General features: G+C 38.3%; 1 protein-coding gene across 1 annotated transcript in view; it reads left to right on the forward strand.

The window, feature by feature from the left end:
• Window positions 1-18,666, forward strand: part of frmpd3 (FERM and PDZ domain containing 3) — a 180,498-nt gene that overhangs the window by 148,374 nt on the left and 13,458 nt on the right. The window contains exons 3-8 of the mRNA XM_066649571.1: window positions 4,611-4,723; window positions 5,872-6,026; window positions 6,587-6,689; window positions 6,872-6,917; window positions 7,364-7,468; window positions 14,213-14,320. Of these exons, the coding sequence (XP_066505668.1) occupies window positions 4,683-4,723; window positions 5,872-6,026; window positions 6,587-6,689; window positions 6,872-6,917; window positions 7,364-7,468; window positions 14,213-14,320 (558 nt within the window). The 5' untranslated portion in view covers window positions 4,611-4,682. The remainder of the gene's footprint in view (window positions 1-4,610; window positions 4,724-5,871; window positions 6,027-6,586; window positions 6,690-6,871; window positions 6,918-7,363; window positions 7,469-14,212; window positions 14,321-18,666) is intronic.

Here is an 18,666-nt window from a genome sequence, read left to right on the forward strand (position 1 = left end):
TTTGTGATTATATAACTGATTTTTGTTTCTTAAGCCAATCTGCTGTTGGAATTGCCTTGAGAAATTGACAGCCAAAGATTTTCACCTAAAAGCAACTCTGTTTTTGACAAGAGAAATCTCAAACATAAACAGAAATAATCAGAAGTAAAAGTAATGATGCCATCTTTTGAGAGTATGATGCAAGGGCCATCAACTGAGGCTGGGTTGTCCATCTGGAGCCCAAAGTACAGAGCCCCCATAAGCAACATTGACTGGCATCAGAAACTTTAGAAATGGCAAAGCAACACAGGCAGTAATCAAAAAGTGGAAAAGGCCAAACAAAATTCTTCATAATTCGTCATAATGTCATTCATTAATGTCACTTCATTTCTCCACTGCATAATGAGCAACCTTAGTTTGTTTATTGATTGATTGATTGGTTGATTGTTATTTATTTCTCTAGAAATTAAAAATGTGTGCCTGGGAGACACTTACAAGTGAGAGTTAATACCCTGAAGGAGTAAAGGCCTTTACTATTGGTACTGCGATTCAGGCCAAGACTAGGCTTAATCCATATCTGAGTAACCAACCCCAAAATGTATATAAGCAAGTGTGTTACTTTTCTCACAAGCGTTTGGTTTCTGTGTCTAAAGCAGAATTATCATAAGTAATATTAAGCCAGTGAATATAGTGCCATAAGTGGAAACAGCACAGGTAAGAGATAAAAACAGCACAGAATAGGGCTGTCAAAAAAAGTACAAAGGCCTATATTTTGGAAAACATTATTGTAAGCCATTTTCTATCATATTTCTCTCATTATGTTGCAGCTGGAAGCTAAGCCAGGGTAAACCCTTACAGAGTGAAATATACTGAGAAATGTGCCTAATTTATATCCAGTTTGGCAGCAAGGACTTCTCAGTGAAAATCAAGCCTTTAGCCTTTAGGTTCATGTCCGTATGGTGTTTATGCAATTGGAGAAGTATCATGAATGAACTTAGTAGTCAGTGCCATTACTGAGCATTTCCACTTTGAATGTTTTAGACAGCTAGGATTTAAGAACATCTTGCAGTCCAGGGCTTCCGAAGTGCAGGTGAGCGGCAGTGTGGTATGCGGAGTTAGAGGTGGGGACCAATTGTGTGTTCTCAGATCTCCATGTACTGAATGAAGGTGAAGATATATTTATTTGCTTTAGACATCTTGGACACAAAACCTTCCTTTGCAATGAAAGTATCTGATCTTACAAATATATAGACACACCCAGTGAACAGTGGGCTTTTACACCATTCAGCAAAGATTCAAAATTCAGAGCACATCAAAAAGACAGTGTGTAGACATCCATTCAACCCTCAGCACCACTAAAGCCTCCTCACTCAGTCTCTATACACTTGAATACCTGCCCTAACCCATCCGACCCCCAGTTTTGGTGAATCATTGCTGTGGCTAGAGAGATAACTGGAGGCCACACTCCTTCTCCAAGATATTTATGGAGTTTCGTCGTTGGGGACACAAATCCTGCCTGCTCTTCACACCCCACCTGAGGCTTTAAGGAGCACTGACATGCATAATAACACACAGACATCTCAGCCACTTGACAAATGGCTTTGGGTTTGCCCTCCACTTCACAGGCCAAGCAGGAGCCAGCAGCAGAGAAGTGAAGCATAAATCTGCCAGGATTTCAAATTTTCTAGAAATTCTGGATTGATTTTCAGGGAAATTTCACACAGGAAAAACTGTGGACCAAGAGGCTGTTTTTAAAACATACTTAAGGAAGCTTGGAATGCAAATATTGGGCAGTAGTTTTGGCCAGTTTCCTGCATGGATATATACATTTTATGAATAAAAGTATTGGTTAAAACCGCCTAATTACTGAATTCATGTGTTGCATTCAGTCCCATTGCCACAAGTGTATACCACATTAGAATAAGAATACACTTATAAAGGTTTATAAATGGTTTAACACCTGTTTGTTAATGGTTATTTATTAGACTGTAAATGCATTAAAAGTAATTAATAATCATTTATAACGATATATCGTAAATAGGAAGTGCAAATGACCTGCTGTTTGCCAAATAGTGAACCCACCGTTAAACCTCAGATCTCTGGATACTTACCTTACTTGGTATTCTTCATCACTCAACATTAACCTTCAGCTTCAGCACACATTTGTTAATAAGTGTAACTATTTAGCTAACATGTTTAATGAATTAACTTCAGAGAGAACCTCTTTTTAGACACTGATCATAATGTGGTGCACCTTAACATACGAAATGAATAATTTCATATTCTAAAGTCTCAGCTTATTTTTTACCTTGATATAACCATGTATGATTTATAAACATTTTTAAGTGTAGTCTTATTTTGATGTGGTAACATAACATCAAGCATCTAGCCATGCAGTTTGTTTTATAAACTTTTTAAAAAAATGGGTCTTTCTAATGTGCTCACTGAATTCAAGCTTGGTGATGTAATAAGATGCCACTTTTGCAACAAATCAGTTCATGAAATTTCTTTCTCCTAGATATTACACAATAAGCTCTGAGTGGTATTACAAAAAGTGGAAACATTTAGGAACCACAGCAATTCAGGCACAAAGTAGCAGACCACATAAAGTTACAAGGTGGGTTTGCCTAGTGCTGGGGCACAGTGTGTTAACACCTCTGGCAAAAACATTTGTAAAAAAAAATTGTGCACTGGTAGCTTCATGGTATGAGTTTTCATGGCCAAACAACTGTATGCAAGCACAATGCCAAGCATCAGATGGAGTGGTGTAAAACACGCTGCCTCTCTAATTGGCAGTCTGATGGATAAGTCTTGGTTAGGTAATCCCTTCCAAAACCGTTAGCATGAACTAGAATAGAGATTGCAAGAAACTGACAAATGCTCTTCCCTCAGACACATTCAAAAATATTGTAGAAATCCTTCCCAGAAAAGCAGAAGTTGTTATAGCTGCAAAGTGTTGACCAACTTAATGCAGTTTAGAGGTTGTTAGAGGTGAATGAAGGTTTTGGGCACTTAAACCTACAACCTCAAATAATCAGTTAACATTGCTCACTCTGTTAACTGATTATTTGAGGTTGTAGGTTTAAGTGCCCAAAACCTTCATTCACCTCTAACAACCTCTAAACTGCATTAAGTTGGTCAACAACAGCAAATTGTGTATTAATTGATTTTTTGATTATAACAGTGATCAGTAATGTAGAATCAAATAAATCAAATGTACCTCTACCAGTGATATTAAAACAACACTCTGGTGTGGCTGTAATATAAGGATGCAAAGAGGAAAGATGATGTCTCAGAGAAATCTATATATATCAGAGATAAAAGCAGTTAATATTTTAACATTTTTACATATTTATAAAATGTCAAGGTCAATGCTCATTCTATTTATACATTTTGACAGTTCAGTGTCTGATATGAACCTGACTGAGAATCTCTGGAACATCACTGGTGTCAAATTTATGGCTAAGAAACCCATTTAAGTTACCCAGCCATGGAAAAGACACAAAGAAAAATGTCAAAAATTAAACCAGAACAGAGTGAGCAATGAGTTTGGAATGAAGGAAATGTAAGTTCTCTAATTATGATCTCTACTGTATATACACCCTGTTCACTTGCAGTAAAATGTTATCATACTTTGTGAATGTTGAACTATGCACAGTCATATTTTGCAAAAAATAATAAACGCTCACTAGGGTGGTCTCCTAAAGGGGCACAGAACTTTACCATATTCCAATGCGACTGTTAGTTACACTGTATGTTTTTTATTTACATTTGAAACAGTATGCTTGTAGCAGTATGTATTCCATATGAATTGCATTGTCTCCATAAACCTGTCTTGACTTTTATTTTTTCTTTCATTTTTTTTAAGAAACCTTGGAACATGCACTGTTTATATCTTCAGCAAAAAAAATAAATATTGGCAGTGTATGCGGATTCAAATGCCATTCTTTTCATGGATTGATGCATAAAAGGCTAGATAGCATATCCCATAAGTACTGAAAAAATTGCCATCCTCTGTCTTCCAAGTTGCTCATCTCTCACTGCATTTGTCTGGCACTGAACGATGGCATGGCAAGAGATGTGAAAGCTAAATGTCACTGTACTGCATCGCTTAACCACATATGAGCTTCCAAATGGGACAGGCATCAAAATACATGAGCATGCATGGGCTAACAGGGAAAAGCAAATATTGGCAGATGAGCTGCTGTGTTATGGAGCATTGTCCAAGTCCACTCACAATTATGACAAAGGTTGCTCAGTAATCTGTGTAAACTGCCTATGTCAGAGATAAGAGTGTTCATCTTTTATCTTCAGACTTTTAGACAAAGTGTCACAAGGATGGTGCCTTTCACATCACTAGGGTGGTACCTTCTTCAGTACCTTACTTTATTGACCAGCACTGTACTGTATTTTAGTAATAGATTACTTTGCATTGATTTCATATAGTGCTTCAACCAAGGTTTTTAATCTGCTTTTCCATTTTAGTAAGGTGTAGTAAGAATGTAGTGTACCTTTGGGGTAATTTATTGGAATTTAATGTCTCTTAGCCTACACCCTTTGCACTTTTAGAGAGTAACAATATATTTGTAAAGTACCTTATTTTCTGACAGTGTTTCTCTCCACTCCTGTAGGTGAATGAGTTGGAAACAGAGAGACCCTGACGCTGAGAGACGCCCCCTCCTCCCGTCCTCTCCTCTCAGGGCATGGCCCAGGTCCAGGATGGACACCCAAAAGAATGCGACAGGTGCGCTGCCCAATCAACATGCACTGAATGTAAAGTGGGTGAGGAGAGTGCAGTAGATTATGCAAGGAAGCGTCACCCCCATCCTCTCACGTCCCAGTTTACAATGGTGAAGAGCATTCGTGAAATATGCATGGTAAACAAGCTCATCCGCACAACTAATAAAGCATGCAACGGCAAAATAGCAAAGCTCTCGCAAATCCCAAACAAAGCAGGCTGTGACATGAGATAGAGTCAAATGGATTGATACTATGTAGAGGTAATCTTATTTTAGACCAAAAATGGGAGTTCCTGTTTACATTCTTCTCTACTTTTTCACTGTCCATTACCCAGAGGCAGTTTCACTGCAATGCTTACATCTTATTAGTACAAGTAAGCATGAGCTTATGCAACTACTCATAGTAATCATTTCTCTTCACCACCTTGGCCATTAAATTGTGACGATTGCAAGAACAAAAGTTAATACCGCTTTCAAAAAGAATCGTAATAAAACCACGAGGATAAGAAAATGCCACTGGACAGGTCAGCATGCTTGGAGAAGGGTTTTAACCAGTAGTTATGTTAGATACAAGACTATTGAACTCACATTAGTGTTCCCCCCGTGTCCGTGTGCGGGCTCCTGTTTCCTCCCACAGTCACCCGACAAAGGACTGGCGCTCCCTCCAGGGTGTATTCCCACCTTGCGCCCAGTGTTTCCGGGTAGGCTCTGGACCCACCACGACCCTGAACTGGATAAGCGGTTACAGATAATGAATGAATGAATGAACTCACATTAGCCCAATGTTTGAGCAAACACTTCCAAAATTATGTATTTTACGTGCCATTCACATTCAATAATTTTCAAGCAATTTCTTTTTGTAATGAATGTGTTCCTATGAAAAATAGAAACTCAGAAAATAAATCCTTGTAACTCCACATTTTAACAGGAGAAACCTTTCCAAAAGTATTTCCCATGTAATTTTATACAGCTATTTTTATATTTATAAAAGACCACTCTGCAATTTTAATTCTAATTGATTCATTTTAGAGATACAACACTTCCATTTTGTCCCAACACTGCCAGTATACAGTATAGTATGGGGATATTCTGCACCTATGACACTCCCCTGATAGTGACCCTTATACATTATATCTTTGCTGTTTTGCTCCAGTCTTGTGATGTTGGAGGAGGGTCAGGATGGTATGGACAGTGGTAGTCTGACCCCTGGCACAGCTCGACAGGTCTGCATCCAGCGCCATCCCACCCACGGCTTCGGCTTCATCGCCGGCAGTGAACGGCCTGTCATTGTACGCTCTGTCTCTGCGGGTAGGACGCGTGTCTTTAGCAGGACCTGGGGGCCAGACCTCTGCTGCCCACTAGGACAAAGCAGACATCTGGTCCACCAGGCCACCCAGTCTCACCTACTTAAAAAGCTGACCACTGTTGGGTTTTTATATTTGTTTATATTTTCTTCTTTATATTTTTCCTCATTCAAATAGTGGTCAAGCTTTTAATAAACCGGTGTATAAATACAGTACATAGAGCTGATGCTGAATCTTTTATTTATATTTATTTGTATTATTCATCTTTTATATCATTTTAGGTTTTATATATTTTAGGTCAAATTTTAGGTTTAATATAATAATATTATCCAATGGCTATGACAATGAGTGTAGTATATTAGTGTGTGGCAGTGTGTCATCTAGTTGATATCATGATGTAATATGTAATACTGTTTTTAAGTGTATAATTACCGCTAATGTACAATCCTATTTGGGCCAGTCCTAATGAACAAACATTTGACTCAAATGTGAAGTGCCTTTGCGATCAAGTAAATAAAGTAAAAATCAAAAAGCCTATGCCTTTGATATGTTCCCATATTTCAGACGGACCATCTGACGGCAAGCTTTTTGCTGGAGATCAGATCCTTGCAATCAATGAGGAGCCCGTCAGCGACGTGCCCAGGGAGAGAGTCATAGACCTTGTAAGGTAACATCCTTTACTGTCGCCAATGGTAGAAAGCCTTGTCAGAATGCATGACTGACTTTGCTTTATGTATTTGGTGTACTTCATGTCTCCCTCAGATAAGAACTTTATTCCTGATAAGATGCATCCATCTCAATTTGATGAATCTCACTACATGGCTTTTCTTTCTTTTTTATAATCCACAGACATTGCAAGGATTCTATTGTTCTCTCTGTGCTGCAGCCCCAACAGGTGAAACTATCCCTTTTCATCACTGACTTCCCACTGCAATATGATTTTACACTGAACAGGCGTTTTCAGCACTTACTCTAAAAATGCCATCTGTACAGTCAGTTTGTGTGGAATGGGCTTTTATCGCCCCCCCACCCTCACCCCCTAATTTGAGCAAGAATTGCGTTGTGTACACTAGCATGTTGAGCTCCTTTTTTCTGCCAACTTTGCCTAATTACTGAGTCGTGGGCATTCGTGCATGTAATGAAACTTTAATGCGAAATGTCCCATTCATTTAGAAGTCTAACAGAATTACTAATCAAGTATGAAAACTTTTATTGCATTTGTTTCCCATGACTGTTTGCATGACCTGTCCTCATAGGCCCTTACTGAAATTTTAAATGACCACAGTGATACAGCAGTTTTTGACTCTTCTTCCCTACTTCTCTCTCTTTTTGTTCCCCCAGTCACCTAAGTCTGCCTTCATAAGTGCAGCCAAGAAAGCTCGCCTGCGAACCAATCCCCCAAAAGTGCGCTTTTCTGAGCAAGTGTCCATCAGCGACCCAGACTCAGTATGTCCCGCTGCCTCTCACGCTCATCTATTCCCTGACTCATCTCTATCTTAACGTGCTTGTGCCAGGGTCTGAAATGAGAACATCAAGGAAGAGAGTACAGGGCTGTTATTGAAGTATGCCAAACACCATGCAAGAAGTCATAAATTATGGAAGTCTTGTTATTACAAGGTCATGTGGTCCACTGCATTATGATTCGTGTCTCTGAATTTGAATGCTAATGTTTTATTCAAGTCAGTGGCCTCTGTCAACTTTGACAACGCTGTGTAGTTGTCATTTCAGATCCTAAGTCTAAAGTGAAACTTCACTCTTCCTTCCCTCTTCATCCCATTGCATCAGAATGCAGGTCCATTACCCAGAGGGGCCAAGCCTGAATTCCCTCCCAGATAGTTAGCCTCTCTCAGTGTAGACCCATTTCATCATAGGAGCTAAGAGGAATAACTCAAAACTTTCTGAGCTTCATACTCACCAAAATATTCTTTCGACTGTGAGCTCTCGAAGTTAAAACATAGGCTTTGGAAAAGGCTCTGTGACTTAAGAGGGTTCCAGAGTCGCTCGACCAAAATGCCATAGAGGAGATTAGCACAGAAGCCAGACTGGAGGCTATGGTTAGATGCAAACTTCAAGAATAACATACCAGACAGAAATCCATTTGTTCTATTATCTAGGGAGAGGGACAGCTTTAATGTGCTCAATACCAAGCAGGTAATGACTATTGACTGAATAATGAAATTATGTAGGCAAACGACTAGTCATAGATACAAAAAGAAAATGACCAAAAAAAGGAATAAGCCAGTCCATGTACGATTTCACATCCTGAGCTTATTCAAGTGTAATTAAATGTAGATGAGAAAAGTAATCCACCCCACCACAAGCTGTAGCTTTCCAATAAGCGTTAATGTTATTTTGTAGAGGTCCATTCATTTGTAGCTTTTCATTAGCACTAAAGCTGCCATCCCCTCTAGCTGGGCATGGGTCGACCGGCACCCATGTTAACGTCTCCTTCCATGGATTATGTCCTATACAGTCTCATATCTGCCTTGCGAGCAAGGAAGAGTGAACACAACACCCTCGGGTGCTGCCCACACCAATTTTAAAAAGAGGAAGGATGGGAGGGGCGTGCAGCTCTCCTGGAAGAAGAAGCTCGCTGATCAGGCCTAGAGGGCCCAAATCGGTAAAGATCAAACCACTTCACCTGAGCCTCCCCTAATCATGTCAATCCATCTCGTGCGGTCAGCAGTGGGCTGACGGGGGGCTGCTTCATCCGACTCGCCAGCTGTAGCTTTCTTAGACCATGAGGAGGAGGAGGAGGTGGAGGTGGAGGAGGAGAAGGGAGTGGGGTCAGGCTTCATATCCATGTCACGTCATCTTCCATCAGTTAATTTTCAGACGTTCTCAAATTCACAAGGATCACATCACTGTAATCAGCAATCAGCTGGACCCTATAAGGTCACCAGTGACCCCATCACACGGCAATCAATAATCATGAAAAGTCAATAGGTCATTGAGAGATATGAGAAAATGCATTTGATTTTTGAGACTAGCACTATATGTGTTCTCTACAATTTGTGGCTAACTTTAGTATATCTTTGGTTTCAACTTTATAAAAACACAGTTTTTAGCATCCCCTAATATCCTGTAAAAAGCACCTAGGCAAACTATTGGTGCTTTTCCACAGCATGGTACCTACTGTACTAGGTTCTACTCACTTTTCGGAACCTGGTACGTTTTCCAATACATGCCCCCCCACCCAAAACGTATCCACTGGCATCACACAACACTGTCCCTTAATGAGAACCACAGGCCTTGGAAACATGCATCAGTACGGAGAATAATCAGTAGAGATTTTTTGACCCTTGTTGCAACATTCAGCTCTTCTCTGCCACCAGTCCAAGGAGGGTTTGTACATCTTCAATAGACCAAGGTGTAATTTTACAAGATGCTGTTGTGAGTAGGATAAAAAAAAGTGATCTCCTCTGTTGTTTAGAGATTTTATAAAACGCCTAGTTTACACTTCATGATTAAGTCTCTACTTGCTTGGAACCACAAGTGAGCAGGTACTAAAAATGTACCCGTTTCCAGGAACCAGGTACCAAATTTGACTAATGTAAAAGAAAAAAAGCCAAACAGAGCTGAGACGAGTCAAAAATCATTTTATCGGGTGCATTTTACCAACACCGTTTTAGACAGTGAAGTTGCACCAGAGTTTAAACATCAAGCAAGATAGTAGCATACATAGGAAGGGCTTGGGGGCCCTAATATTTAAAAAGATACAGCTGTGGTGTACAGTGATAAAGTCCATTTAATATACTATAAAAATATCAAGCCCTGACTAGTCAGAAAATCAGAAAAAAATTTTGAGGAACACAGACCCAGCTTGTCATTTCTGGGTTTTCTCATAAACATAGGCTAAAAAAGACAGTTTACCACTTTAAAACAAATTGAATTGGTTGCAAGGTATGTTTTGTCAGACACACATTCTTCAGCACACATTTTCTAGAGCTCCTGTTCAAGAGCCCAAGCCAAATGAAGAAACAGTAAGCTATCAATTTAATAAGATCGAATTACATATGGACCAGTCTGTTTGGAGAAGCACCCCAGATATTTTTAACATTTTTATGCAATAGTTCAGCTATTTTATAATCATCAAGCGAGCTCCTGTCCACTGGGGGTCACTGATTAAATAAATACACACAAATAAGCTGTTATGTGCCTGAAGGATTACTATTGTAATCTGTTGTAGGAGAACATTACACTGGATGATAGCAACAAATAAATAAATAAAATAAAATTTAAACTATAATAATAATAATAATAATAATAATAAATTACTGTTATTAACCAAATGTTTAAGTTTAGGCTTTATGTTTATGTGTAGGTATGCATCAGAATTTATATATATTTCATGCACATATTACTAATCCTGGGTATGGTTTTTTATTCAAATATAGGGGCTACAAATTCATATTGTGCAGCATGTAGTGTCACTCTTGCACAGCTCCAGGGTTTTGCGGCTGTGGGTTCATACCCAAACCCTTGTCAGTGTATGGGAGGAGTTCTATGTTCTCCAGTACCTGCATGGGTTTACTCTGGGTGATCCTCTCTCAGTCCAAAAACACATGCTGGTAGGTGGATTGGCTGCTCAAAAAATTGTCTGCAGGTGTGACAGTGAAGGTGTGAGTGTGTGATGCCCTGTGATGGACTGGCAGCACATCTGGTTCCTTCATTGACCCCTAATGATTCCAGGTAGGCTCTGGATCAACCATGACCCTGAACAAGATAATGCAGACTTATGTCAACAGATTTAGAATTATAGAATATAGATTAGAATTATACATTAAAAAGAGGCCTAATCGTTAATGTGGGGTCTATTTACTGCATATGTGTGGGTAATGTGTATGTGGAATGTGTATAAAGTTTGAGTTCCAGGATGGATTGGCTCATAATATTGTAATCTGGCATTTGGTGCAAAATACAAATAAAGGCCCTACATGTCACATGAGCTTAGATAAGAGAATCTTTCACATGTTGACAGTTAGGATATCATAGTGGGTAATACAGTAGCCTTCCTTGTGGGAGACATGAGTTTGATATTCCACTCAGGCAAGCACAATACCACTTGGTGTCCTTGAGCAAGACTCCTAACGCTACATTCACCTGCATCTGTAACATGATTAATATTAAGTCTTTGTGGATAAGAATATTTCTTGTGCTCAAGATCATTCTGCAAAAATGCATAGATGTAAATGTAAATGAATAAATAAATAAATAAATAAATAAATAACTAAAACAATTTGCCAAAAACACTACACATCAATGTCTTTTATCCAAATATTTCAGATGCTCGTCTCATTGAGGGTCAATATTTCCCCGCAACATACAACAGTTTCTAACAGCATGAGTGGTGAGACACAAGTCTCCCATTGATACAGAATACTGAATTTTTCTTTTTTTTTACTGTAAAAAAAATGATATAGAGGAAAATAGAGGTAACCTTGAGCTGAGCTCGTGTTCTGCAATGTGAATGAATTCCAGCCCCAGTGTCCAATTGTGCTGGCAGCACATACATATTAAAAGGATGCACTAGAGAAATTGAATAAGCTGCTCTTTGATCGCTCCACAATGTAGTCCCGCAGACTCCTGGAGCACAGTTTTGTCCCTGTTCTTTGCTCTCGCCTTCAATTAAGGCACTTGCCTGCTAGATGCAACAGACCTCGCCCTTTTGATTGTTAGCAGGTCTACGCTTCTCACACCTACAGAGACTCGTTTTCAACACTTAAAACAACAGCAGCTTAGTATGTGATAATAATGAGAAAGTTTCTCATAATCATGATTTATTATCCTCACAATAGTGAGAGTTGCCTCATTATTATGGTTTACTATCTATTAACAATGACTTACTCTATAGGTTATGTAAAAATAAGAAAATTAATGACCTAATTTTAAAAGATAATAAACAAATTACTAGGAGATAACAAATTATAATAAGTAAATAACAATATAAATAATAAGCAAATGACTAGGAGATACTGTTAAGTTATATGAGACAATCTTATTTATGAGAAATATTTATAAAATACTAAGTCATTATTATTATATACAATCTAAGTTATGAGACAGCAAGTCATCATAGACAGTTATTGCATTATTAGGCAATGTTGAGGCATTACTGTAAGATATTTCTGTTTTTTTACAATTGCTAACAAGCATTTACCAGTATCTAAGATACTTTTTCTAAACTCTTAACACAGCAACACAACTACATCACACAAGTATTTCAATATTCAAACAAAACTTTCTCTAAATACCCTAACCCTCTTGAAACACGACAAATTTGCCTCAATATTGAGTCATTCTTTCAAAACACCGGCACATGTTTTCTATCCAAGAGGAACTAAAGCAAAAAAACAGACAGTAGTGTCAAATGTGTGCATTTTTGGTAACATACTATCTACAGGTGAATGATTACAGTTTTTCCCCAAACATTTAAACACATTTCCAGAAATTAGGCTCAATAGAGTTTCACACTTTGTCACAAAGCCACAAATCTCTGGCAAATTAAAACACAGCACTCAAAACCATGTTCTATCTCCTCAAAACTGACCCTTTTCACTAAAACACTAGACATAACTATTATATGCTTATGTCCTGCAGAGCATCAAACATACGATATGACAAACTCATAACACTACCATCAAATGTATGGATGGATGCTTTTGCTTAATGAGGCCATATTCAAATTCATATGAATATGTGTGGAAAATCCATATTTTTCTCATTTTGGTGAAGTGTAGCGTTCTTTGTCCCAAAACAGGATTGGGAATCAGGAAGTTGCAGTGTGTGTTTAGAGATTTTTAAAACTGCGATTTAGTGTGATATTTCAGTGAAAACAAATGGAATTGTGCTTGGAGCTTAGCAGTTTAGAGTCCTGTTGTTTATACATAACCTTCGGGTTTTCAGAATTGTGTGCATAGATCCATTTTTTGTGTATGTAATAGAGAAAAACTGTAATATTTACTGTATGGCAGACGAAAACAAAAAGTTCATGACAGACTTGGCGCAGTAAAAGTGTTTATAACTGTACAATCTCAGAAAATATGTACTGTACAGGTACATCATTACAAACGGTGCAAATGTACCTTTAAAGATACAACAGAATTCAGTTGGTACATTACATACTCTTCTCTAGAAGTAGAGGTAAATATTTGTAAAATTTCATTATAGAACTGTGTAAAATAAATTAAGAGTCCTGGAGATGAAATGGGGAGTATGAAATCAACAAAACTTTAAAATCTATAATTATTATATTCCCTAACTAAACATATGGGGTATGTACCATTGAGGGTACCACCACAGAGAGATCAAAAGGTACCACCACAGTGACAGTTTTTCTGAGTGTGTAGGGTCAGAACCTTTCAATCAGTAATCAACAAAAAAAAAATCCAAAAACCATGGCCTTTAGTCCCAAATGTGTAAAAATGAAATACACAAATACAGAAAATAAGGGCATATAAGGTGTGGAAAAACATAAAATGTACATCCTTTTTCAAGCTCTCCCTTGTCCAAACATTATTTTCTTTTTCTCTCTCACTTTCTATTTGCTTCTGTATGATGGTGTAAGCCCCTTTGAATGAGTCCATGTCATTGGCTGCACTTCAACACCAGCTTATGTCTCAAAGTGTGTTTAGACTCAGCTTAGTTTAGTGATTCATCTACACCAGATATATTTCAATGTGTCATTGATTATGGGCACAAAGCAGGAAAACACCTCGGCTGGACATCACACACTCACATATATGGAAACCGTTACACAGCCAATCCACCTTACCAATGTGCTTTTTTGGACTGTGGCAGGAAACCTGAGCATCTGGAGGAAACCCACACAGACAGAGAAATTCTCACAGTCAGTCACCTGAAGGCAGGTTTTAATCGCACAATCAAGAGGGCCCTGGAGTGGTGTGACAGTGACAATAACTGTTCCACTGCGTCACTTGAACTCATTAGTACGGGATAGCGAGTAAATATGTACAGAAAAGTGCTTCCATACCCACCTCATTCCTAAGTTCCCCATCAAGTTACAGTTCTCATCTTCTGCCCCCTTCCCCACTTCACTTATATAATTTCCATACCACATCTTTAATGTGTTTCTGTGATATTTCACACTTTCTTGATAACCCTTGGGCTCCAGGAATTGCTGACCATGGGAATGTCTTTACTCTCTCTCTCTTTCTTGCTCTCCGTCAGACCATGCTGAAAGACGACTCCTTGCTCCTAATACCAAACGTATTGAAGGTGTTCCTGGAGAACGGGCAGATCAAGTCCTTTACCTTCGACAGCCGCACCACTGTCAGGGTGAGTGGGTCGTGGAACTGTGGCATTATAATGGGATGCTCTGGGATACAAGTGAAAGATGAAGACAAGCAATGGGAGAGGGTCTTATAATTACGAATTAGCATCTCATAATTATACCTTAGTATCTTGAAGGCCCACGATCCACCATTTTAAACTTTAACATACCACCAAATTATGATTCATTTCAATGTGAAGATGTAGAGAAGTAAAGGGTGTCTTGAGCAGAAAAAAGCCACACATTTGCTGTGTTGTGCTAATCTCAGCCCCTTGTGTTCATTACTGGGACAGCCACATGGCAACGTTGATCCCACATTGTGAAAATTGGGCCCACCTTTGTTTTGGCCTCGCCTAGAGACAAGACGGGCTGCCCACAAAACTTTGTTTATAAAAACCTGTTGGGTGACAAAATGAGACTGAGGTCAAGGGTGAAGTGAAGACAACACCTCGTCATAATGTTTCACATATTAATGACTTGACATCTCATATTAATGATTTAAAATGACTAAAGAAAGAGCACCTTAAGTTTAGTAACACCTTACCGTCTCATGGGTATGACTTAGAATCTTACAATAATGACTTAGCACCATCTCTCATATTATTGAGAGCATTAAACCACCAGCATTGTACAGCATCCACCTGGATGATACATTTACCACATATCAGATATTTAAGCAAATAGGCAAGAGTACATGGCAGGAAATACACCATGGATGGAGAAACAGTCCATCACAGAGCATCATACACGGAGCATATCAGCATACCTGTGGACTATTTCACACAACCAGTCAACATACCAAAATTATTACTTGCTTTCAACTGAGATTTTTAAAATTGATACATTTATTTAACTTTATCTCACTTCTCTGGCTCCTTTTGCACCAGTGCATTGTGTTAGCAATGTGTTGTTATATCATTAAATGTTTTATGCCTGATTGTATTACAATTCTTCATTTTGTTTTATCAACTGTTGTAAGTTTAAGGCACTTTGAACTGCCTGTGTATATGAAATGTGCAATATGTTTAATATAATGTTTAATATCATAAACTGGGAGTTGTACTTGATAAATGTCGTAGCATGATCAACATACTGGAGAGCAAAAAAGACAAAGATTAATTGAGCCTAATAAAAAATCCAGCTACTATTATTCCCCTTGGAGTCAGTACAGTTTCCACAGATAACAGCTGATGAATAGCACTGGGTTTGCACTTCATAAAATCCTGCTTCTCTGAGCTAAAAGCCCAAGCCTATTAAGTCCATCATGAGCCTGACTCTAACACAATTAATTACCAATATTTAAATGAAATCAAATCTCCTCAATGATACATAGCTGTAATAGATGAGAAAGGCCATTAGTGTCTTTTAAAGCCACGACACCAGGGGGACCCTGACATCTCGTAGCATGAAGTCATTAGACCGCATTATTCGATTTTTCAAAAAATCTTTTCTTCCTCCACGAGCAAGAGAAAGAATGAGAAGGATCACATCTGTCTGGCTAATTATACCCAGCCAAATGCAAATGAAAATGAAATGCAAATCAAGAAACATATCCAGCAGCTAAAGTCAATTACAGTATGTGCGATGGCAGATCCGAAATCCAATCACATCTGCTCCCAAAGGCTCTTTGTTTTCACAAAGAATGAATGTCTAGCACTGAATAAAAGATGATCACAAGTCCTAGTAAAAGCCAAAAAAAAACCTTTAGGTGATGATATCCAACTTAATACCATTATGATCACAATAACCATATTAGCATTGGCCTAGTGCTTCCATGTTGCATGAGCAACTGTGAGAATGATTTGGAAAGAAATGCTCGGACCTGGAGTTCGTCCTCCCCCAACTGTGTGAACCCAATGGCATTTCCATTGATTTAGTTTTCAGTCAATATTAACAAAATAGATCAGCACTGTTTGAGTAGAAGAGTCAGTAGAATGGTAAATAGTGAATGAGTCTCTGTAGCCCTTGAGAATAATCCATGTCTCGCCGCTAGGACTATCATCATCATCAATCCGCACATGTAGTGGATCAGTTTATATCAGCACGGCTCCACCAAGTAACTGCATGTAAGCCTGAATAGGATACAGAATATACAAGGTCTGCATACCTCTATTAATGAGCGTCTCTCATTACTATTCCCAGACCTTTTCCTAAGGCATAGCCACAAGGCAGTGTGAAGCCCTGTGCATGTGCCTCTAAAGCAGCAGGCTCAGGCCAAACTCCAATCATTAATTCAATTGATTTCACTGCTGCATCACTGGAGCAAATGTCAACGGTGTTTACTAAGCAAACACACCTCTGTCACCCTCGTTTTTCCGCACCAAGTTAAATACAGAATATCTTAAAAAAACATGCATGGTCAAGCCCTTTATTTGGTAGGTATTCATTGCGATGAGACTTTAACAAAACCTTTTTAAATGGTACAATATGTCAATTTAGTATTATCTTTTATTATTGATTATTATTATTATTAAAACTTCAAGGGCAATCTTATGTGCTTTACCTTCTTGATTCTGTGCTCAATGTCCATTTCATCAGCTCCACTGATCATAATGGTGCACATTGAAGGTCTCCAATTACAGGCTGTAATCCAGATGTTGCTCTGCACACTTTTTAGCCCTTTTCCCCCTTGTTCTGCAATGGTTCAGACCTCAAAGGATCACCATAGAGTAGGTATTATTTGACTGGTAGATTATTTTTCAGCACTGCAGTGACACTGACATGGTGCTGATGTTTTAGAGTGTGTTGTGTTGGCATGAATGGATCAGACACAGCAGGAGATGCAAATTCAGAGGCAGTAGCTGACTAGTAGTGTGTCAGTGCTAAGAATGCTTCACCATCTGCTCTGTCGTGGTCCTGATGCTTTAAAGAACCTAGTGAGAGGGGATAACAAGGTATGTAGATCACCAGATGGACTGCACTCTGTAATTCTAGAACTATAAGGAGCATATATATATATATATATATATATATATATATATATATATATATATATATATATACACAGTGATCCCTCGTTTTTCGCGGGGGATGCGTTCCAAGACCACCCACGAAAAACTAATTTCCGCGAAGTAGAGGAAAGACGTTTTTTATGTATTTAACGAGTATTTGGACTTTTGAAACCCTCCCTGTGCTGTTAACAACCCACCCTTTGCATTAAACAGTCATTTGTTATAGTATATATATATATATATATATATATATATATATATATATTTGTTATATAATGTTTTTCAGCTGGAACTACATGTGGTATCCTACCAGTTTCTTTAATAGTGTAATTCCTAAACTGTGATTTAGCGTCAGTAAATTTCACTCGGATGTGGACATGAACAATACACGTACTGTACGTAAGAAGTACTTGTAAATGATATATTTTGTCACCTACAGGCCTAGTCTAATACATGTAAATAATAAAAAAATACTATTATTAGCTATTCATCTTTCACGGTTTTCCTATATTTTCCCTCAACATCCGTGATATAGCGGCCATAAGCCCCCTTGAAAAAACCCACGAAGTAGCGAATCCGCGAAAGATGAACCGCGAATTAGCGAGGGATTACTGTATATAATAATTACTTTCATAAGTAGTTTGCAACTTATCGATTATAGAAATAGCCTTTTTGCATCTTTAAGAGGCACTATGTCTAAAATGATTAAATATAACCATTGTTTAGCTTGCTACATCTACCTAACCTTAAAATAATCTCTCACTTCTACATTTATTTTCCATTTTATCTGCTCCATCACGTGTGTGTGTATATATGTGTGTACATATGATATATATGAATTAATGATTGGAGATTGGCGTGTGTGTGTGTGTGTGTGTGTGTGTGTGTGTGTGTGTGTATACCTTCAAGATACATGATCAGATGCAAGAATGGTTGTATTTATTTATTTTAGACATAGTGCCTCTTAAAGGTGCAAAACGGCTGTTTCTGTAACCGATAAGTTGCAAACTACTTATGAAAGTAATTATTTTGCATTTTTACAATTTTTTCTAGAGTCCAACTCACAAGTAATGAAGAATCAAATGACTTTGTAACTCCTGAATGAACAAGTGTAAGCTCCAGAGGCGATTGCTCTAAGACTGCAAGGGAAGCTCAGCTTCCCCTAAAATGTCAAAAAAATAAGTGATCAAATGTATACTGTTGTGTGTACATGTTATTGAATAAATATGCACTACAACACGCTCAACCTTTGTTCAGAATCAGCTTCTTATCACTGGTAAAGACGCGGCTTTCCTCTCAATCATTCCCTCACTTCACAGTGCTTTAAACAGTGAGGACGCTGAGCGTCCACAGAGTTCAATAGCGAAGCAGCGAAACAAGACGAGTCATTGGATAAATGC

This window comes from Hoplias malabaricus, chromosome 17 (genome assembly GCF_029633855.1).
Source record: "Hoplias malabaricus isolate fHopMal1 chromosome 17, fHopMal1.hap1, whole genome shotgun sequence".
NCBI classification, from domain to species: domain Eukaryota; kingdom Metazoa; phylum Chordata; class Actinopteri; order Characiformes; family Erythrinidae; genus Hoplias; species Hoplias malabaricus.